At 42.2% G+C, this 24,140-nt stretch overlaps 1 protein-coding gene across 1 annotated transcript in view; it reads left to right on the forward strand.

Annotated features, from left to right (window-relative positions):
• Positions 1–18,053: 18,053 nt before the first annotated feature.
• Positions 18,054–24,140, forward strand: part of KCNK2 (potassium two pore domain channel subfamily K member 2) — a gene marked incomplete at its 5' end in the record, with an annotated part of 74,578 nt that continues 68,491 nt past the window's right edge. Inside the window, one exon of the mRNA XM_074899585.1 lies at positions 18,054–18,371. Coding sequence (XP_074755686.1) covers positions 18,054–18,371 — 318 coding nt within the window. The remainder of the gene's footprint in view (positions 18,372–24,140) is intronic.

Consider the following 24,140-nt stretch of genomic DNA (forward strand, 5'->3'; position numbering starts at 1 on the left):
TGGCCTACAGTTTAGTTGCTTTTTCAGGCTGTGTGAGGGTCTTTTACTTAGTTCTAAACAAAAAAAGTAAAAAAAATATAATAAAAAAAATTGTTTTAAAAAGTTTTAATTTTCACAATATGGAAGAGGGCATTCACATGAGTGGGAAGATCCAGCTTCTGACTATCTGTGCAGTCACTGCATGCGCTGCCTTCTTAGTTTAGCTTCGGCAATTGCCTGGTCTTAGTTCCTCCTCAGCAGCAAATAAGTCATATCAGCCTCGGATGCCCTTCAGATGAAACAAAGAAAGGTTTTTATTTACCCAAATAAGAAGAATAAGTCTTAACAACAGAAAAAATGGAGATGGAAAAATCCTGAAAAGAAAACATTTGGATAACTGAACAACCCACAGTCAGCCCATGCCCACTCTTCTGATTCATTTTCCTAGCTCTATCCACAAACACATATTTTGTTCCCTGTGACTGCCCCAGTAAGGGTTGTCCTCCTATTCACAATGACATTTTTTCTATTTCACATGGGAACAAGCACAGCCTCTTCTGTGATTTCCAAACACGTATTATAAACAGAACTATATTGTAGGGGAAAGTAACCTTGCTAACCTATGCAAATATCAGAGAAGAGTGTGAGGATTATATTAGAAAGGGTAAAATAGGGTTACTAATATGAAGTAGAAAAGCAGAAAAAGGGTGTTCCCACTGCTTTTTAAATCTGTCCTTAAATTATTTACTTGGCACTTTGACAGCTCACAATTTAAATTTTTTCATTCATCTTAATATTTAATCACAATTTTAATTACACTAGTAACTTGAGGCTACTTCTTAACTCAGCAATAGCTTCATCTTCTATTAATAAATGGCACATATACTTGACTTTGACACTTACTTGCTGCAAGTGGTTTGGCTTTGGTAGAACATGCAGTCCAGGACACCATTATTGCCTCTTAAATCTCAAATCTTCTCAAGTTATCAGCACAGTGTTTCACCCTGATGATGATAAGTTAGCATAAAAGTGTTTGATTTTCACTGTGGTTTTTAGTGCTACTGTCACTAAAAATATGGGAAATCAGAGAACAAGTTCTTTAAAAAAATATTTTAAAATAAATTCTTCCAGATTATTTTTCTTCTCCTTAGTCTGGAGAAGGGACAGCCTGATACCTGAGAGCTTTGGGTTGGAAGAATGTTATATCTCAGTGTGTGTGAGACTGAAAGGGTTTAGGATGAAGGTCTCGAGTTTTTTGAGCTGCACGCCAAATGAACTCCCATGCTGGGGTTACAGTGCTCATGTGGCAGTGGGCCGCATCAGTTTGGAGGCTGCTGGGGGACATGAGCCAATGCACATGACTTTGTCTGGGATGCAGAGGCCATCCAGCCCAAAACCACAAGGGAACAGTAAAAGATCTGGGACTTGCTGAGCTATCCAATCTCCCCACAGCTCTCTGAAATCTATGTGGCTCTGTGAAGATTGGACGATGTGGCTTATGAGGTCAGGAAGACTGACCATCTCTTCACTGAGCCTCTGAGACCAATCTCCTGTTTTTGCAGGCAGCATGTCAGATAAATCTTTTTTATAAATTGACCAGCCTCTGTTTTACTATGTTAGGTTTTTGTTCTCATCCTCCCTATTGAGAGTTTGTTCCAGAAGCTGGCTCTCCTCATGCTTTCTGTGATTTCCAGCCAAAATTTATTCACAGAATGGTTTTGGTTTTGTGCCAACATGATCCATTAGCTCAAAAAAGTCTTTCTGATTGATCTACACAAGAGCAATCAGATGTCTTCTTAGCCTTCATTTTGCTAGAATAAGTAAGCCAAGCTATTCCAGTTTCCTCTGACACAATCCATCTTTTCTGCTTCTCTTTGGGGTAACTTTTGTGGATGACCAATGACTAGAACTAAGTGCTGTTAGAACTGGGGCCCATGGGCTGGCATGAAGCACTCTGATAGCACTTGTTGGCCAAACCCCACCTCCTGTGTATTGTTGATACTAGCAAAAATAATCAGTATAAAAAAGATGGTGGATTTAACAGCACTTCTAATAAATTTATTTAAAACAGACTAGAAGGGCCTAGCTTATTATATGTGGCACTTCTTTGTGTTCATACAGTGATAACACCAGGATCAGGAATCAGAATGCACTGGCTCACAAGGATAGTGCTGTTTGTAGGTGGATCTGAAAGAATCAGTACCCCAAATGTGTGATGTTTGGTGGCTCTGGGACTGGACACTTTGCGTTCATTTCAGAAAGTACTAACTCCCCCCATTCACTTATAGGAGACCTACCGCTTGTAAGAATCTCCTTCCTGTGGCTACAAAGCTTATTTTAGACTCAGGTTGAATCAAGGGTTTGAGGATAATTGGACCCTGAATAGTTTTAGGTAGAAGTGTAATGTTCCCTGTGCAGTGTTTTGCTTTGAACCAGAACAGATCAACAGCAAGAGGAACAAGAAGAGAAGCATCAGCTTCCCTCCCTCACAAGCTCCAGTGTTACATATACCCAATATGTATTTCTCAATTTACCCTTTACAATTAGAAAAATTCATCAGAGTTACAAGATCCAACCTGGGCACTTGCATTAATTACCACCAAGAGCACTCTGTGGTACCTGAAGAAGAGACAGAAAAAGAAACATGCATTCAGTGTCAGAAAAGTAGAAGAAATGTAAGGGATGAAGGACCTGGAATAGCAGCTAAGGACTATAGCTATTGCATCTGGGATTCTTAAAAAATGCATGAGGCAGAGGGAATTTTGTCACTTCAAAAAGAAAAGTTTCTAAGGAGAAAGGTGGGCAAAAGCTAGCTACTCATTTTTCCAGTAACCTTAGGCCAGAGGCAGTGGATATTATTTAATAACCTCCAATTAAAGAACAGCAGTCTAATTACCAGTTTGCACTAAAAAAAGTTGAGAGAGTCACACTCTTTGAAAGAATGAAATTCTGAGAGGATTAATTGCATGTGAAATACCCAAACGAGAAATTTATTTAATATTTGTAAACCCCCATGCTTCTTCCTTGTTGATGGGATCCTAATTTTGAGATCAGAATGCAGTAGAGAGATCAAAACTGAGAGAGAAACATCGTGTGAGATTCTGACTTACATTTAGGACCAGCTGTGCAAGTCTGCCAGGCTTCAAAATACTCTTGGATGAGAACGCAAGTTTTAGAAAGAAAAGAGATGATAGCACAGTAGATTTGTCTGACAAAACGAGTCTTAGTAAAAAAAAAATAAAAATGGATCAACAAAGTAAAAAAAAAACTTCAACAGATCAATTCTCATGTGGAGTGAATTTGCAAGTAGTAACATGAAAGTTTACATCTGAAGGAAAAAATGGGGAACAAAACAATGCTTGGCCTTCAGTAGAGCTACTCTTTTGGGAAGAAACAAAACTACCCACAGAAAACTGTACCTAAAAGAAATTTAGGTATTCTGTACAGTGAAGAAGATTGTTCTGTGGAAATTGCTCAGATAGAGAGCTATTTCAGATTACTGAAATGACCCCTTGAACATGAATGGAATTGTTGTTGCTTATAAATTGGATATTGATACTCAGGTTAAAATGAAATCTTTAGTCAATTTGAATACAAACGAAAAAGACCAGGTTTTGCAGTGACAAACTCCGTTCCATAATAGCTGTATACAAACTAAATGTAATTGCAAAGCAGTCTCTTGAAAACTTAGAAATTTACTTATTGTTGAAGGAGACAGAGGCTGGTAATATGTGTGGTACCTCATCTCACAGGGAGAATGTATAAGCTAGAAGGCCAGAAGCACTTGGAGGTAGAAAGAAAAAAGATTTTAAAACCCCCAAACTAAATTAAGATATAGACAGCAAATAAAAAAAAATATAAGGTGAATTTCACACAGAAAAAAGAAAATGGAAGTAGTCATTACACTTGTAAGAGAACACTAAAGAAAATGAAGAACAAAGATCAGAAGTTGTTAAACATATGTTTATGATTAAAGAAACTTTCTATCTATGATCATGATATCCATTATATGTTTTGGAGATTTTAGAAACAAACGTCCATTACAAAGGAGAAAAATGGCCCAGTTCTCTCAGCACACATTTACAGCTGAGTGTACGAAGAGCTAAACTGTAACCTGTTAAAAATTTCTTGTCCACAGGGAACTCCCTATGTCATGTTGTTAAGTCACTATTTTCTAGGTCTCCTTGATAAATGTGGATGTAACAGCACTTTTCCACCTCAAATAATTAATGAAATAAAGAGCACTTCGCAATGTTTAACATACACATGCTATTGTAATGAGTCCGATACATATATCTTACCTAACTAGACTTAGCATCTCTATTAGGGAGAAAATGCATGGTAAGGACTAAAGGAATAAGCCCCTTTGAATAATTAGCATGCCCTACATTCTAAATTAATGAGTGACCGTGTTTTGCCTTGGTTCATACACTGATTTTGAATATGACGGTTAAGTGGATTTCTATCATAGTTCCACTTTATCCAAAACCAAGCTGCGTACACTTTTTTTTAGGTACACTTTTTTCAGTGTTTGCTTTTTCCTGCAGTTAGTATTTTCTGGGAGCTGTGCTCTGCTGAATGCCCATGGAGACTTCTTAAGCGGGTAGGCTAATTCTGTGTCATGGTGTGTAGGAGTCCTTCCCATTTCCCTGGGCTCACAAGCAGATGCGGGCTGAATGCCTCTGCTGTACTGGGCTAATACCCAGCCATGCGCCAGTCCCTTGTCCTCACACCTCTCCGGCCCAGTTCCCATGCCAAGGAAACCTCAAGCCCAGAGCCTGAGCATGAGCCATGGCATGTTGTAACCGGGCGTTGGTCTGAACGCTCTGTGGAGCAGGACCTTGGGGCGTGCCAAGGCATGCATGGGAACATAAATATAGACACAGCCTTAGATAATGTGAGAACTGAATGCCTGTAAGTTTTTAGGCTTCCTTTGAAGTTGATGGGAATTTGCCTGAATAAGGTATGCGTAAAAATGGAATAAAAGTGTTCAGTTTTGGCCTGTTAGGACATGGGTGCCAATACTAAACGCTTTATTGCCGAAATCATAAGCAGCTAAATATTTGGGGATTAAGAATACTCCACCCAATGGCTTGCTGGTTAAATAAAGCATTCACAGGAAGGTAGAAGATGTGAGCCCAGATCTCTCCTGTCTCCTGGGTGGATGCTTCAGCTACTGAGTTGCACCGTGGTGCCTTTTAGCTCTTTGTTCTCGCCCTTTCCAACACCCTTCTCAAGTACTTTAAAAAGCCCACCAAAACGTGCAGACAGATCCTCCCTTGAGAGACTTAAATCCCAGTGCTTCACAGGGTTTAGTACACTTCTTTTTCTGTAGCGTTGCCCAGTGGCTAGTTGATAGCAGTTCCCGTAAGGCCATTGCGAATTCCTCTCGTGGGTGACCGACTTGCTGCATATGTTGTATAGGGAACTCAGGCTCTAATTTTGGTCTACATCTGCTCTGTTTAACTAAAGCTGGGTGCATCAGTGCGGAGCACGGTGACTCTTAAATCACTGTGTTGACTAAGCCCAAAGCCTGTAAGAGCCGAGGTGAAATCACAAGAGATAATGACCAAAGTTTGACTGACTTTATTTATAGTGGTGTAATCTAAGTCAGTGATACTGCATAAATACACAGTAACTGATGAGATGTGAATCTGGACTGGAAGAAAGACTGGGTCACCTACCCTTGTCCTCCATTACTGTAGGCAGCTAGACAATGTAATTCCTTTCACAAACTGGTGACCCTGCAGCCTCCAGCTTGACATTATACACTCTATAGCATTAAATGAATATGAGCCTAAGGAACATAGTTATAGACTTTACTACTGCAGCATCTGGTATGTCAGTATCTGTAGTAAGGGGCCTTAGGGAACACATAGTAAGACAGAGAGTCCCATGGTGCAGGTCAGAAAGTGACAGATTTCAATGCCAGTAGTTTGTTCGGTTAAGTGATAGTTCTATCTTTGTAGCATTATAGGATAGTATAAACAAGTTCATTAAACTATAATTATTTATTTCATTGTTGTAAACTGCTTATGATATACTAACATAATGTTTTAATATTATAGTAATAATTAGAGCTTATAGCTAGTGTATAAATGCAGAATGTGTAGATAATGTAGATATAGAAATGTAATTTAAATATAAGTTGTATTTTTCCATATATAGCTTTCTGTTAAATATTCTACACAGCTGCTATCGTGTGTATATTCTTCCCTAAGTGGTCATTTTGAATGGCTAGTAGTTCAGCAGTTATTGACAGGTTGCTTTCTTGTCTAAAAATAGAGGAATGTGTGGATCCTTGTACAAGCAGGTATTCAAGTAATAATGGAAGTGATTGATGATAAAATCTTGCTTTCTACTCTTCTGTCATCAACAACCTATTGGGATCAAGAGAACACTGGGACAGAAATTAATCTTCCCTGAGTTATTCTAAACAGTCAACGGATGGGAGATTTCTTTGATTGTATTCAGCTGAAATTGATTAATTCTGTTAATTACTCTGTTTGAACTGAGTTAGCAGGAATTTTCTGCATGTTGCAGCATCCTTGATGGTTTGTCTTCTTGCATGCCAAACAAGTAAACTTGGTAAAGATTCTGAAGGGAAGTGTCAGTGTAGTGTTTGCTGACTAAGACTGATGATGACTATCAGTGATAAATACCTGTAGAAGTGATCAAAAGAAGTAATTTGTTTCTGTACTTGGATTTTTCATTGAAACTGTCACTGGTTAAAGAGCATAAAGAGTCCTTGGAGCAGGAACTCATGTCTTCCTCTGCCAAGTGAATACATAATCATAAAATAGGAGTGTTTTCTCTCTCCCTCTGTCCTTTTCTCACAAATCCTGAATTCTACAAGAAGAACTGGGATTGCATTAGAGTTCTTTAATTCCTGCTGGATTACAGGATTGTCAAAAATCTAAGGAGGTCCCTTAAATCTCATGCAATCTCATTATTCCCCTGATGCCTGCTGAGTAGGTTCTGATTGATAGTGGGGGACTAATCTCCTACCTGGAGTCTGTTTTCTCCAGTAAGCAGACTGAATCTTACAAACTAGATGAGACACTTGGGGTGTTTGGGGTACTTGTGAGAGTAGGTTGACATACATTGAAGGATTTGCCACTTACTGAGGAGATAGAGGCTTAAGGTTTGTCAGCCATCCTGAAATCCGTCTTTGCTCTAACTAGCTTTCCATCAAAAATAAAATTAATTTATTTTACTAAAATGTTAAGATTAAAAAAAAATATAAATCAGTGACTATTTCTGGAGAGAGATACGAGAAATGAAACAATAAAACATGTTGTAGCTACATCTCATTCTAGTTAGGCTTCAAGGTGATTTGTCTTTCCCATGTAGCTAGTAAGCACTTAAGACAAAATAATTTCCGAAATAATTGGCACAGCCTTCTGGTGATGGGATCTGGTTGTCATGCGTCCTGCCTGCCATGGGTTAGTTTTTGCGCTATAAAGATGACTTCGGAGCACCCTTCTGTGACAGTGTAGGCTCAGCTGGAAGTCAGCAACTAACTGACTCTGAAGAAGCCCTTTATGCAATAGGAAGGGAAAATGTGATGATGAGCTCAGTACTTGCTCTGGTGATAAACAGGTCATTTGCCTGTTTTCAGTAAAATTATTTCTGCTGGTGGCAAGGGAGGTTAAACATTCTAAGCACCCATGTAACTTTATTACTATTTATAACATTCAAGTGTAAAGCTTATTTTGCACAAATATGTAAATGAGAACAACAAATACAGCTCAATAATATTTCCTAGATACCAGACACAGTCACAGGACAGCACACTTGAGTCCAGTAATGTATTAGGATTGGTGATCTCTAACTGTGGCTTGCTGGAACCGGGGGAGTTCCAGTGATAGGCTCTCTCCAGGAGGGTGAAACATCTGGATTTAAATTCCTTTATTCAGAAGAAATAGAGTCCTTTCCCCCCTTATCCTGAGAGAATTGCACTATTGCATAAAATCTGGTGGAGGTGTTTCATTTATTTATGTTTTAAAAGAAAGTGGTAACCATCCCTATATTTTACGTAAAGTTTGTTCTGGCCTTCCAGAAAAGCCTACCAAATAAAATCCCCTGAGGAGATAAGTAAGGAAGACTTATTTTCTGGATAAATTGGGCATAAGAATGCCATTAGATTTGAGCAGCATGGTGGGAAGCGTATTTGTGTCCAGAAGCAGAAAGCTTGCTGAAAAACACCGGTGGTGAAAACTGAGCCACACAGAAATGAGAAGAAATACTTTTTCCGGGATCACACTTTTGCATATGAGTCCCTCTGTCCAAGTCAGATGCCATGTCTGTCCCGTGCACAATGATATAGAAAAACAGTAGCATGTTTTTAGTAGCTGACATAAAGGTAACTCCAGAACTGGAGGCAACACATACATGCTATGGAAGTCCTGTATTTGAGCCAGTTTGCCATGCTGAGAGGTCAGAGTTACTAGTGTGCTGATGTGAAGACCATACCTGCCCTACCTTCAGGAGCTGGCAAATTTTGGTGTTATGCTGCACAATCACATGCATGCAGCAGCTTGCTCCAAATTCCCACACAGCTCCTTGTGTGGGGTTCTGCTGTGATGTACAGGTATATCCAAAATCCTTCACATCCAGATTGTATGTTTCTCTGTAGATTTGCTAGCAAGATGCAGGACCCACTCCCTGTGACCCTGTAAGTTAGGAATAAGGGATATTTTTCCCACAAGTCTACTTTACTAGTTAAAGTATTGTGATCATAGCTGACTTTCCAAAACATTCTAGTCAATTTTTATGAGTAAGAAAAATCATCAGATCTTCCCTCTAAAATAAAGTAAGAAATTGCCAATGAGTTCCCAAGAATCTGGTACAAATGTTCAGCCTGAGGCTTCCTTACTCACTGCTTTTGCTGTATTTCTTCCATTGAGATATTCTTCCTGGATAAAGCCTTAAGTAAACTTTTCAAGTAGCAATCCTCTTAATGTCTAAAGTTGTTATGAGAGAGAACTTGAAAAGCTATGAAAGCAATAATTTCAGGAATTGGTTTCTTTATGGCTTTTCTATTAACTTTTCTTGGCAATCATGCTTCTTAAATTGGTATACTCCCATTTTTAACAAATAATTCACTGAAAGTTTACATAACCTGTTACAGGGCATCACTTATCCTTTATCTGTTGCTAGTATAGATAACTTAGAAAAATAATATTTTTTACTGAAGAATACATTTTATGCTAGTGTAATGAATTTTTTACAATCTTACTTTGCCCATTTATGCGTTAGGGCAAGTGATCTCTCTAGGCAAGTGATTATAAAAATATTAAGATACTGAGGATTTTAGAAATAGAACAGCCTTCATGTCCAGGCTGCTAAAATGTCATGGAAATTTCATAATATTAATTTTAGATGTTTTATGTGAAGGGGTCATATAAAGTAACTTTCCCACCCGTCACAGTTCTAAGTTCGTCTGGTTGTATTTGGAGCCTGGCATTTTTACATCTAGGGTATATTTATGTTTGCTATGCAAAGAGGAAAACATGGGCCAATCTTCCCCTGGATTCTGTACCTACATTTTCCTTGGAGCTGGAGACCAGCTTTTAATGTTCCCTTTAACAGCTGAAAATAAAACAGGAAACTGTACAAAACAGTGGATCAATTTCCTCGAATGCTTAACATCAGTGGCACGACACAACTGAAACACCTTATTTCTAGCAAAAATGTAAAGATAGGTTAGCATACTTTAAAGCTGAAAAGATGAGTATGAACCTGTAGCCTGTTCTCCTGACAACACAGTCCATAGCCGCCAGCCCAAGATTAAACCACCAAGCCCAGAATTTCAAGGTCTACACTTTAAAGAAAAGAGAGGGGAGACTGTTAAGGATGGAAGTGCTGAGCAATGCCAATGAGCCATGTATCTGAAAGGCAGCAATTTATGCTTCTGGCTGTCCAAGCACCTTACAAAAACTGGGCTCTGCTCACCCAGCTTTCTGCCTGCATGGTGCTGGTGGCATCTTTATCACAGCAGAAAGATTTGGTCACTGGAAAGGGCAGGTGACCCTTTGCAGGTAAAACTATGAAGTTGTGACACCCTGATTTTCAAAGCCAGACTTTTACCGTGATACGAAATTACATCTTCACTTCTGTTTAGGCACTTAAGTGTGAATCTGGGAGGTGCTTTTTTTGCTCAGAGCTGAAACTCTCTGCCTCTTTAAATTAACTAGTCATTACTTACAACTGCCATATTTTGACATTAGCATTAGCACACAGCTTAGTTTCACACTGTGATTTGTGAGCTCTGTGCCTGGCATGGGGGGAGGAGAAAATGACAAAATAATTGAGAAGAGATAAAATAAGAAGTCTATCCTTAGAACAAGCTATCAAATTAAAAAAAAAAAAAAAAAGAAAAAGAAAAAAAAAAACAACAAACAACTACCAAATGCTGTCTTTCTATAAAAAATCTGTAGCATCTTTTCCAGACATATCTCCATGTAGCTGAACACACAGAGACTGCCAGAAAACGGAGTCTCTTGTGCACATTTGAAAATAATTCATAGATTTCACTGCACTTTCTCTAATGGCTACTGCCATGTAAAGTAAGTCTAGTGGTTTTAAAACATAGATGATACTTAATGTTCTCCTTTTTCATCTTCTCATTTGTATTCTTTATTTGTGCTAGCAAGTTCTTTCATTATCCCTGCATGATACGTATTTAGTATTGCCTGAGCTATTTTCTCTTCTGTTGTCTTTGGTTTGTTTTGTTTCTTCCAAATTTTATTTGTGGTTTACTCTACAAGAAAAGCACTAATGCTATTGTAGGTGATTTCCAGTGTCCTCTGTCTGTATTTTATTTTATTTACAGATTGTTGTGCCATAGGTCTGTGTCACTATTTCCAGAGTAAAAATGTGGATGTAGTACTCTGCAAATCTAAAAATCAAATCCTCATCTCCTCAAGACATAGTTTAAAAGTAATCACCTGCTTACTCACTCGAGGAAAACTACCTTTAGAGTCAGCATGAACTTTGGCCATTCCCTTGTCAGGCCTGATGTGTGCAGTCTTATATGTACATTCTTTTTCTTTCAAAATACTCCATGCTTTTCTCCAGTCTGCAAAGACAATACAGAGATTAGGTTTCCATCTCGTAAGTCATCCAGTAGCACCATGAGAATCTATGAGGACAGTTGCATGATTGATACTAATGGGTGTGGACAGTCAGATATAAAATCTAGATATTCCCATTGTCAGTCTCCTATTTTGAAGAGACCACAACAAGCAAAATTGAAAAACAAATTATAAACCAGCAATTTTGTAGAACATTTTGATGATTACAGAAAAAACATTTTGTAATCATCCCAAAGCACCACTAGCTTTCCCTCAAGGAGATCAGTAATTCAAAGTAGTGGTAAGTTTTTCCTGTGCATAAATAAGCCATAATAAAGGTGGCATATGGCAATTCACATTTATCATTGATGAGAATGGCATTGAAAAGTTAGTTATAATTGTTGCTTCTGAAGCTGTCCAAGCATAATAGATTTGTGAAAGCAAATATGAAAAAACAGTGGCAGAACATGTGACAAATAAATCCCATTAGGTCTGGTAACACGACACAGACAGGGAGGAAACCCACTGGGAGATTTTCAAGCCAGTAAAGAAAAATACACATTCACAATATTAATTACAACAGCGAATACTTTATGGGTTCTAAAACAACTTCCCACTTGCTGCACGTGGATAAATAGATAAGAATTACTAGTGATGGAAAGAATTAGAACCTAATTAAAACTGACAGCTGAGCTGTATGAAAATAGATGGGTACATGTAAACATTTTTTCTAGTAATTGATGAGGTGAGAAACAATGGCTTTTCTGCTGAACAAATAATTCGTCACACTGTAAGACAGACACTCATGGTAGCTCTAATAACTCGCTACTGAGGTAAAACTCATTAATACATATTCTAGTTGCCTATGTTTAACTCATTTAGAAGTGTGAATTAAAAGTGATCACGTGTTTTAGATGGGACTGCTGGAAGGCTTTACCGTTTTCAGAGGCAGATGAGGTCTGAGTACCACTTAGCTGCAAGTGTCTCCAGCCTACTGCCTTCTCTTTGTCCTCCTAACGCTGGTGGTGGGTAGTGTGTGGTCTCAGCATGGTCACTGGGAGCAGCCGTGTGTCCTTACTGCATGTGGAACACATGGTCTGTCTTCTCGTTCGCTCAAAGGAGAAGCAGGATGTATGCCATTAGTCTCTTGTTTAGTGTAAATTCCCATAGCAGGATATGACTAATGGTTTAATGGCAGAATACAGTAACATGGCATGGCCTTAATGTCATAATTATCCATAAAGAACTGACAGAGAGATCTTTTAATGTCTCCAAAGAAGTCAAAATGCAAGCCCTGCTGAATAAGTAAAATGAGCCTTAAAATTAACTTACTAAATAAGTCCAGCAGTACTTCTGCTGAGCTCTGTTTAATAAAACTTAGGAGCAGCAAAGGTTTATCCTTGTCTTTAATTGGGTGTATGGTTTGGCCCATTCTGAAGAGAGGCAGAGCTTTCCTGCTCTCATGTCACGAGGAAGTATCGTTTCCTTTGGAGAGGAAGATGCTGTGCCCATAGCAAGGCCTGAAGCCTATAGCAGTACATTGTTTGATCAAAGGTGTGGGTACCCTGCGGCAAATTAAAGAGCTGCCCATATGACTAGTCTGTTGAAGTCAGTGAGGGAAATGCCCGCACTGGAAGCCTTGCCATAACAGTCGCTTGGGAATGTAGAAATCCTTGGCAACTAAATAAGAGTCAAGAAGGCTGGAACCTGTGGCACCTCCTATTACGCAGCTGGTTAAAGGAGAAGAGCATTTACTGCACCCAGAGGTGGGGGCTTAGCAGGAGCCCCTTGCTCCAGGCACAAAGCAAGTGCTCTCCATGGCCTTCCAGGGAGGGGATGGCTCCTGCAATTGGAAAAAGGAAAAGAAAGTGTTAGCGACAGGTAAGGGTACTTTTTCTGTGTGCTTTTTACATTGGTCTTTCTAAGGTGATATTTTTCTGGAATAACTATTTCCTTACAAGTATGCTCCTGTCCTGTCAAAGTTGTGTTTAGATCATCTACAACTGTTATTTGTATGAATATGTGATTGCTATGTTTATTGTGCAACTTTGACTTCCTCTGCATGCTGCATGCCCGTCTCTCTCAGCTGAGCCTACCTTTAACATTTCAAAGAGTTGAGCAGCTTCCAGCAGCCACTGTCTGTGAGAAATGTGGCCATCCCAAACTCACACCAATACATTTTTAGACAACATTTGACAGTCTTGTACTTTGTGAGTCTTTCTCATGTTACCACGAAAAATACAAAATTGCATATACTTAATCTTATACGCTTTTTTTTTTTTTTTTTTTAGTTTGTTAAGATAAATCTCTGTGGCTCGGCAGCAAGTCCAATTGCTTACAAGGTTGGAGCGCTGTGTTGTAGCTCGTTTTGCTACTACTTAATCTTGCCCATGTTGTACGGTGGCGGTATGTTTTGTCAGTGATACATTGCATTTGAGTGTGTTTAGCAAAGTTCAGGCCTGATGTGTCAAACTTGTCGAATGTCAGTTCCAAATTTGAGAGCAAAATGCTCACACACAATATTCAAACAATGTGTGGTATACATTACAATAAAAATATTGGAGGGCATAGCTCCACAGGATAAATGCAGGCGCTATATATGCGTATAACTTCAGAAAATAGGAGCTGCTATACACAATAGTTTTTGTTGTACACCACGGAAAGAATTACTGTTTTTCCTGTTGGATTTGAATCTGTCTGTCATTAGAGGTACCTGCTGTATGTGAAGTGTTTATATCCCTGGTAGAAGTGAGAAAGCACAGCTCAAGTTCACTTTAAGAGGGTTGCATCTGGGATCACAATAAGTGGAAAATATCAGCCAACTGAAAGTAGACATTGAAGATATTTACTAGGCAATTACTGGAAATAATTACTTTCACAGAGACAGCTCTTCAGCTATTAAAGTTAAGGCACCAATGCAGTCGCTCCTGGAGTGGATCTCAAAATGGTTTCTGCCCGTTGGGTGGAATGCCTAAATTTAAGGCCTGGTCCAAACCCTCCTGAAGCCATTGGGAAGCTCCCCACTGATTTCAAATTGCAGGCAATAAGTCTGACCCTTTTTCAGCTTTTAATAATAATTCCTTCACTGAAGGAAAAACAAAATCTTATTCCAAATATTTAGATTGCTAAAGAAAGGCATGTAGTACTATTTTCCACAATATTTTATGCAGACACTGGTCAGCATGGAGGAAAATTTTCATGCCTGTTTTCCCATAGGATGTTGGAAGAAATCCTGTGAAACTATTCTTTTCCATGAGATAGGAACAGACAGGGTTTACACAGGCTGATGGTTAAGAAATCTTTTTGGGAGAAAGATGATTTTTTTGGTATAAAAAAGATCCAGGCGTGAAAATCTCTTCTCTTCAAGAATCCCTTGAGCAAGGGAGTACCAGTAGACAGGAACGGGCATTCCACTTTTCTTGTGTTGTTTGAGGACTGGGACTATGTCGATGAAGTCGACCATATGACTGAAGGTCTACTTGCAGAAGGGTTTGTTGGACTGGGCCCAACGGCTCTTGTTACTCGACAACTGCTCTGCTGGTTCACGGTGATGGGGAGCGATGAGCTACATACAGCTCAAACTGAAACAGCAGACGCAGCTTCCTGCCCTGTGCTGCATCTCCTGGAGACGTGTGAACACACTGGGGAAGATTGGCATGATTGATGGTGCTGAAATTGGAGTCCTAAGGAACTCAATATTACACTCATTTGTATTATGTCACACTGATATGGAGAAGCGTTAAAATAAGTGACTTCTAAAGTGTTTGCTGATGGTGCTGCTGATTTGAGCAGGATTATAGCCCGTTAAACACCCGATGTATGACTGACTTTGGCCATTTTACAGATAGAGCCTCTGGCTTGAAATGCTTGTGACCTATACCCATTTGTTACGGTGAGTAATTTTTTAACGTGTTTGCAGAGACTCTTTAGAGAGTGGTTGTGGGAGCAGGTTTTGGATTCACTTGGTAAATCCTCTTCTGTCTTTGAGGTGAGTGTAGATGTTCATCACCTCAGTGTGAACAACTGACCCGCGGATAATGTCACAGGCGATAGACGACCGGGAAATCGGGGAGTTAGCCTGTGGCCAAGATAGCAAGAATAATCTCAGGCTTTTTAGCGACAGAACCCCCAGCTGAAGCGGCATTTCTGATGTATCTGTCAGACTAAAATGGAAGGAGGCAGTACGCCGGCGGTGCGTGCGATAGGAGAGCAGCTACCATCCCTGACTCCCAGATCCCACCTAGTTAACTCCTTGCAGCAGCAGCAGCACACCGGGCTGCAGAGCGCAGGGGTTAACATCAGGCCGAGCCGGGAGGACGGAGCCGCCTCGCCCCGCAGCCCCCCGCCGCTCCCCGGCCGGGGCCGAGCTCTCCCCGCTTGTCCCCCGGCTCCTGCTGCTGCGGTGACATTTCGGCTAGTTCAGAAGTTCACGGGGAGGCTCTGGCGAGGCGGTCGCGCTTGGGGCTGGAGCGGGGACCGCCGGCAGGTCCTGCCTCGCCGCCGGGGGGGCCGGTGCCTTCTCCTCCCTCCCGCCTCGCCTCCCTCCTCGCCCGGTTCCAGGCGAGACCTTGGTCTCCGCAGGTACCGCTCTGCCTCCCCCCCGCCTTCCCCCTACATTTTTTGCCCCTGCAGCATCTGTCCGCCGCCCAGCCGGGCTGCGGGGCTGCCTGCGCGGAGGGGCGCGGAGGGGCGCGCACCCCGCTGCGGGCCGGGAGCGGCGGGGAGCGGCGCAGAAAGGGGCGCGGAGGGGCGGGGGGGGTGTGGGGGGGTTGCAACCCGCGGCGCGGCTGCCCGCCCGCCGCCCCACAAAAGGCATCACCGGCTCGGGCTGCTCCGCACGCCCCGCGCACCGGAGCGCGCACGGACACACAGACACACAACACGCACACACCGTACACGCCGACGGGCACGCAGGGACACACTCACACACACGCTGACACACACGCTCACACACGCGCGCCGCGATGTGCGATGCGCGATGCGCGACGTGAGGCACCTCGCACGCCCCGGGGCCGGGGGGAGCCGGCGGGATCCGCGCTGCCAGCCCGCCCGCCCCTGCCGCTCCCTCTCCTCCAGACCCATCCATCAGCCTCCTCCTCTCGGTCTGCTCCTTCCTTTCTTTCCTTTCTTATATTTTTTTTTTTTTAATTTTTTTTTAATTTGCTCTGACTGTATCCACCCAAGCCCTGAAAAAATGCCTGCCCGTGGAGCGAGGAGAGGGCACCGGGTCGGTAAATAAGAAGTGAGTACGAGCACAATGGCGCGCCTCCCCGCTCCCAGCCCTGCGGATGCTGCATGCGCCCCTCTTCCCCCGCGCCCGGCCGCGGGGGGACCCGCCGGATGCTCCCCGCCCCGCGGCGGCCCGGGCCCCCTTTGTACCTCGCCTGGCTGTCTTTCCCTGCCTGCCCTCCCTCCCCCCTGCCCTTCCCGGCCCCGCGCCGCGCCCCGGCCCCGCCGCCGGCCGCCTCGCCCCCCGCGCCGCTCCCCGACGCGGAGCATCCCCGCCGCCGGCGGCTCGGGGCTCGCCCTCGCTGCCCGCCGCGCCGGGGCTGCGCCCCTCGGGAGGCGGCGGGCACCCCCCGCCGCGCCGCACCGGCCGCGGGTAAGGGGGGGGCGGCGGCGGAGCGGCGGTGCCCGGTGCCCGCTCCTTTGTTCGCCGCCGGCGGCCGCGGCGGGCCGGCGCTGCGCGGGGCGGGCTCGGCCGGGAGGGGAGCGGGGACGCCGCGGCCCCCGACATCGTCCCGGGGGCTCTGAGGGGAGCGGGGGCCGCGCGGGGAGAGGGGAGGGCGGCGGGGAGGGGGCTCCCCCGGCCAAGGCGCGGGGCGCGCGGAGGGGGGGGGCTGTGTCCGACCTCCCGGTGCCCGCGGGGTGGGGGCCGGGGCAGTGGGAGGCGTGACCGCGCCGCGCGTGGGGTGTGCGGGGCGCCCCGGGGCCCCTCTCGGCCCGGGCTGGGGGCGGCTGCCTTGGTGCTCCCCCCCCCGGCGTGCGGGGTGCGCCTGAGCCTGAGCCTGAGCCTGAGCCTGAGCCTGAGCCTGAGCCGCCGCCACCCCTGCTGGGACGCGTCCCACCTCCGCCGTCCCGAGGGAGACTTTCCTCTGGATTTAGATCTGGGCTTTTCCCACCGGCAGCTGGGAGCGGCGGCGTGGCCGTTCGAAATGTACTTGTCATTCCAAACAATTTAAATATAGCTCGTGTGGCCAACTGCTGTGGCCATCTTCCCGCAGGAGACCTTTACCTGCACTTGATGTGGCGGATTTTTAATTTTTTTTTAGCACCCGTGTAGTTGCTGGTAGTCACATGAGTTATCGAGATACTTGGTAACAGGCTCAGCTGCTCTTTTCTTAACCCGGTGGGTTTTTGTAGCCGTAAATAAAAATACCCGCTCTAACAAATGGGTGACTTTTCCAGTAAGTACACATATGTTTTACTGGTATTTTATGAAAGGTGTGATCGATACGCAATTAACGCTTTAAGACCGGTATGATGAGCCATGCATTGTTTTTATGATTGTGTCTGGGAGTTCGGAAGTGATCGTGCAACTGTTCTCAGAGAGCATTTCTCGGAGCACAGGACAAAATAGGTGAGAGAGAGAGTGAAGGATTCGTATTTTTCTGCTACTTCTGTAATGCTGAGATAAAACACAGCTGGAAAGCTGCTTAGCAGTGCTTGAGGGAGCAGCAGATGTAAAGAATCTCTGCAGCAAAATACCACCTTATACTAATTTAATGACATGCAAGAGTGTAGTGGAAGTCTGAATTTTGGAAATGATTGAATATCGTAAGGGGAGAGATGCATATAGAAAATGTTGCAGATCTGTATATGCACGTAAAATGGATAATACTACTCAGTGCAGCAGATTTTTTGTAAAGTGGCATGGGATTTAAGAGAAGGTTTCAACAGTTGAAGAATTCCAGTTGGAAGCAACAGAATTTCTGCAATCTCTTGGCAAGAAGTTAACGAAATCCGAGAGGTAAAAATTAACTTTCTTTTTCTGTTTTGCCAGTGGCGGCACCTGACTTGCTGGATCCCAAATCGGCCACTCAGAACTCCAAACCAAGATTATCATTTTCCACCAAGCCTACCGTGCTCTCTTCACGGGAGGAAAGTGATTCGGCTATTAATGTTATGAAATGGAAGACAGTCTCAACAATTTTTCTGGTGGTAGTCGTGTATTTAATAATCGGAGCAACAGTATTTAAAGCCCTGGAGCAGCCTCATGAGACCTCCCAGAAAACCACCATTGTGATTCAGAAGCAGACATTTGTATCTCAGCATTCCTGTGTGAATGCAACAGAGCTTGATGAACTGATTCAGGTAATCCATACCAAACCCTTGTCACCGTGCCTTAGAGGAATAAAATAGATATGGCAGCACTGCTGCAATAAAGGGGACATACTTCATTGGCAAAGCTCTGTATTGTCCAGACGATGTAACAAGTGTTAAGACCAGCAGTTGAGCAGTAGCATTTTCATGCAGAGCCTCATGGTTGAAAAGCTATTGCTATTTTTAGGTCCGGTACGCTTGGTAGACAGCCTTTTCACTGAAGCTTCCCATTATGCTAATTAAATGATTATTCATCAGCAATATATATAATTAATAGTTCACAAAGGAATTGATATATTGATTGTGCCTTACAAGGTCTGTCAATATTTGAAATGCCTAATTCTGAGGAAGAAAATACAACATCCGTTGCCTTAAAGAACTTCTAATTTACCGTGATGGTATCAAGCTAGCTTTCCTTCCAGCTGTATGTTTCTTTTTATTGATCTTGCTAGTTTGGTCTTAAATCTCAGTTTTTTCCACTTCTTAAAGGCACATCCACAACTGATTTACATTGATGTGTTCCTACTAACATGATTTTACCCTTGCAGGTCACCTGCCTCAGAGCCATAGGAAATATTTATTTGCAGTAGCACAGAACTAGATCCAGAGCCTTATGAGGCCCCCTCCAGCTTAAATCCCGTGTTCTTATGAATATCCAGTGGCACTATGGGGAACAGCAAGGAGCTGCCAAATAACATCAGTTCTGGGGATGAGACAATGAGATGGGATGCTGGGAGTGAACAGCCAAGAGTTGGCAAGGATTGAATCCTTCAGTAACGGTAGCCATGGGGCCGTCTGGGTCTGCAGAGCCCAAGATGGGACAGGGGAGAGCAGGAGAGGGTGGTGGGCATACAGACCCTGGCTAGCATGGGTTCTGGTACTCCGGAGCATGAGCAGCAAAGCTTTCTGGAGATGGTTTATGACAGCAGATATGGCTTGGAGTTTAGAAGTTGATTTTACCTCTCTAGACCAATCTACCTTGAGCATCAGCATGGGCACCTACTTTTTTTTCAGTTTTAAATGCTGAGCTCTGATGTACTGAGTTATTTTTGTGGCACACTGCTTCTGAATTTTAAAGGCAAACTGGGGAAATGTCTTGTATTTTGTGATTTCTCCCCTACCTTGTTGCTAAAATGTGTTCCAAAACTGCTACCCCTTAAAAGACTATCAGGCAGTTCCTATCTCCATGTGTCCTGACTAGGCATGCCTGAGGAGGTGCTGTTGATACTAATTTCGATGCTCTGTAATGACTATGTTTCAATAGTTTTACCAGCAGAATGTGAGATAATCTTTCAGAGAACTACACAAGCACATTCTGATCAAAACAATCTCTTGTATCAAGTATAAATATCCCCATATGAAATTTTTAGGTCAGATTCTGTACTTGTGAAGATAAAAATAGAAATTTTGAAGCAATATTATCTTACATCATCTGTGAGATGGTCCTTCAGGCAAAAAATGTTGAAATTTGCTCTGGAGTACTTGCATATTTTAGCATTTATGATTCCTTACCCAGGAGCACAGATTGGTAATAAAAAAACACTTCATCAGCATTCATTCATGCTCATTTGATGTTCTGCGTAAAATAAATGACAGTTTTAGTACAGTTATCAGAGCCCAGATACCTGTATCAGCATTAGCTCCCATCTGCTTAGTGATCTTGGCATGACCAGAAAGACACAGGCTTGTGAAGCACCAGGGGGTGGCACAGCCTCCCACAGCACGTGGATGAGAGATAGTTGAGGGAAGAGTTTGCTCTGCTTGTTGTTGGGGTAAATGGAAAACTTAATTTCTCCTTGTTCCCTTGTGCTTCTCTGTGAAGAAGAATGTAGGAATGTGCTGTTAGGCTCCTTTATAGGAGAGATGAGGCATATGGAGACTGGTCCTACAAGAACATCTGAGTGCCCTTCTTTACATGGAATAAGTGATAATGAATTACATCAAGTTGTTTAAGGGTTGGGAATTAAGTGAATTGCCCAAAGTAAATTAGGAAAGCAGTGGTAAGAGAGAGTCTCAAATCCACTTTTCCAAGTCTAGGCTGCTGTCTTAACCATGGGGTCATATTTCTTCCCTACTTACCCCTTTGTCACAGAAGCTAAATTACTGGAATATATTTTGTCTCTGGGTTTATGTCTGACTGCTATTACAATATAATGCAGTGTTTCTTCAGTTTTTGTTGGATGTCTGTATGAATAAAAATAAATAGTGTGTGTGAGGAAAAAGTAAATGATATTTAAGATTTCACTGAAAGCTATAAAACTGAAAATTAATATGTACTAGTGCAGTAGGAAGCTGGAATGATTAGTGTGTGTGAAGAAAATTACAGACCTTACAGACTGTAATGTCTTCTTTAATCAAGTATTTACCTTGAGTCAAACTACAGTGAAATTCATTATAAACTTTTCCTTTTTGAACTTAGTGTTCTGAGAATCCAGCAACTGGTTTGGCTCTGGTTCATTCTAGTTGTTGCTCAAGGTGCTTATCATGCCAGGCTTTTTCAGTCTTCACAATTTCTGATCTGCCATTTAATCCTTACTCTGAAGCAGGCTTGACTATCGCAAGACTGCTAACTGACAGTACAGCGTGCAGTAGCTTAGTCAGGTGAGCAAATTTGGGAGACTAGTTTGAGAGCACAAATAGAGCTAAAATAATTGTACAAGTGGAATGAAAGTCCAGTTTGGTAGCACCTAGGGCCATCTAGTTTCCTAAAATCTTTCCTTTGCCACGGAACTGATTACAACACAGAGTTGTGTGCTTCTATAAATGCATACAGGATAAGGAATTTTCCCTTCCTGTCTTCTCCATCCTTATTTTATCTCCAGCAGTCACCAACAACCTTCCTGGCATGACAGTATGTACTGTTGCCAACTTTTCAGCACACGCAGCTTTATTCCCTGGGTTTTGAATTCCTGAAACTATGTATTTTCACATTAGTAGTATGACTCCTCTAGGTGTACTCAGTGAGAATTGCACTTTTATAGACTTCAGATATTTTATATACATGTGAAACATGGGGCAGTGGAGAGCTGCTGTGCAGTGTAGAAATATGCAAAGTTAATGCAACAGAGTGCTCTGGTGATGACAGTCTAGTAGTCTCAGCTGCCTCAGAAAAATGACCTGGATTTTCCTCAGAACTTTTCAGCCCAGTCCAGCAGCAGTGTTCGTGTGTTGACTGAGAGGTGGTGGTCTTCATGACCTTCTCCGTCTCGATGACTTTCATGCTCCATTGTTGCAAATCTCTTTCAGTAAAAAACTTCAGTGACTTGTGGCCTCACTATAATAAAATATACCCGTAATGAACAGCAGCAGTGTATGAGGCCTGCTTTCAGGTACATAATTTTTTTTGATGTTTCGTGAGCACTTCTACCATACTTAAGATGTGCAAAAGTCACGCAGAGCATATCTGTACACCCAAGAGGCCACTTTTCCAGGAAATTTCAACTCCTTTTGCTGTAGCTTGAAGTCACTATTAACAAGAATATTAAGTGGCTCACTGCATGATGTACACCACGGTGCTGAGGTGGGCAGTGCACAGCAGTCAATGGTGGTATATCTAAATCTACAACTAGAGAAATAACCCAGGAGGGAAGCTTGTGAACATACAAACACTACCTTGGTTAGTCTAATGAGGATACAACAGATCAGCAAGCTTTGCGTAGTCTGAAGTTAAACTTTGTTTTCTAAAGTTTCAGTTGAAATGTCTTGAAAGGATCTCAGTTATTAACAGATAAGAAAGCATTGATTTGGTGAAGGTTATATATAATATCTAATATATTATAAAATTGTAGAAAGGGATGTGGCCAGACACTTTACTACTATTCCTTCTTTCGGAAGAAGAACTCTTGACAATTCATCATGGATGGTGTTTTGATTTCTCTGTCCATGCCTGCTCTGCCCTGCCACGCAATACAGAGTAACTGTCAGGTGACAGAATAAAACAGTAAATGTAGTTCGGACTGTGTGGATTTTATGTATGTGTGACAAAATACATAAACCTGATCTTCACTTGCACTAGGGATATTTTACATCTCACATGTAACAGGTTTTTCCCCATCACTGAGCTTTTTGTTGGCAGAAGCTGACAGAAACCTGGGAGTAATCCAGCTATACACATGCAAATAACAATAAGCATTAAAGAATGAAGAAAATCTCTAATTAGAGAACTTGTATCTAATTATTTCAATCTAATTCTAGTTCTCTTTTAATGTGTTGACTGTTCCCTATAGCAAACTTGCCACTAAACGTTTGAGAACGTTGAAGACAGTTTCCAAACTCAGATGCACAAAGTGTATTGCCAAGCACCCAGAAAAATCTCCTCCTGTGTTTATGCACCTGTGCATAGTAGCAAATGTAAAGAGACCTTTGGTTACGTTGCTGATGTTCAGGTTGCACGCATGTCCTCCTGCAGTGCTGTGCAGCCATATAACTTCATGACATCTCCTGGGGTTAAGTGTTTGTCTCAGGACAGGTGAGCTTGACTGAATATGATATCAAACAACTTTGTAAAGCTGTCATTACTGGTGTTTCATACGTCTGACTCCCTCTGTAGGATCCTCTACAGAGGGAATGAGATGTATGAAGTAACAATGAATTTGCTTTCCCCCTTCATCAAGAACTCATGTTGTGCCTAGGAAGGTAAGGATGTGACCAGTGTTGCACATTGTGGGATGTCTTGGTGATGAGAGACAAATATTTGTCCCCCTGCTGAGGAGAAAGCTGATGAAAAAAAAAGATAAGAGCTTTTCATCTAAATAACACCTAATTATGTATTGCCTAGCAGTTATTTGGTTTAGTGTTGATCTTTATAAATGAAAAATGGAAAAAACCTTCCTTTTAATGACCAAGCATCAAGTTATTTAATGTATTATTTTTGCATAGACAGACTTATAATTTTTACATACAAAAATTTGAAATAAGAGAAATTTCAGTTATTTTAAACATCTAAAGTGTCCCAGCAAGCTGGTGTGAATTATTTAATTATCTTAGTGACTTATTTCTGAAACTTAATAAAGAGTTTTCAAGTAAAAGTGCACTGAAACTTAAGTTAATAACAGAACATACCTAATTTCTGGTTCCTTTAGTAGAAACCTTGAAATATATTTATTCTGAAAACCCTAGCAACGTAACAGTTGGAAAAAACAATATCGCACTAAACAGCACAATCTCTTAATGTGTTCCAAGTGCTGTTTGTGGTAACTTTTGTCTTATAAAGCCTTCATTTCAAAATCTGAAGAAGTTTTCAGGGTGCTGCACCAAGCTGTCTCAGCAATAAAGGACTCTTGTAGAATTGTAATGTGGACATGTGGCTTCTGAAAACTGAATGCCCACAAAAATGTGCTTGCATTTAAAACAAAAAAACCAGAATTGATGAACCACCAGGATTAGCTGGATTGACCTTGATCCCACAAGTTGATCTCTTTGGGTTCTGTGTGGGCTTGTGGTTAAATGAGGAGAACAGTTCTCTGTGCTGGGCTCCACGTCCTGTCCCATGCCTGTTTTCATTTTACATTTGTGTCAGCTGCATTTTCCCTTTTCTTTCCATTCATCTCTTAGACTGTGAATGAGACCAAAATGTGTTTTCTTTTTATCTCCCTTGGGGGAAAATGTGTTTCTTTATCTCTCTTGAGGGATGCCTAACACAGTTATGAATGACATGGGAGCTGTGCTTCTTTCATCAAACTGGCATCACCAGAATGTCATCATGGCTCCTTATGAGATTAATTTCTTGTAAAATTATTTTACTTTAAAATATGTGTTTTC

This window comes from Athene noctua, chromosome 1 (genome assembly GCF_965140245.1).
Source record: "Athene noctua chromosome 1, bAthNoc1.hap1.1, whole genome shotgun sequence".
Lineage (NCBI taxonomy): Eukaryota > Metazoa > Chordata > Aves > Strigiformes > Strigidae > Athene > Athene noctua.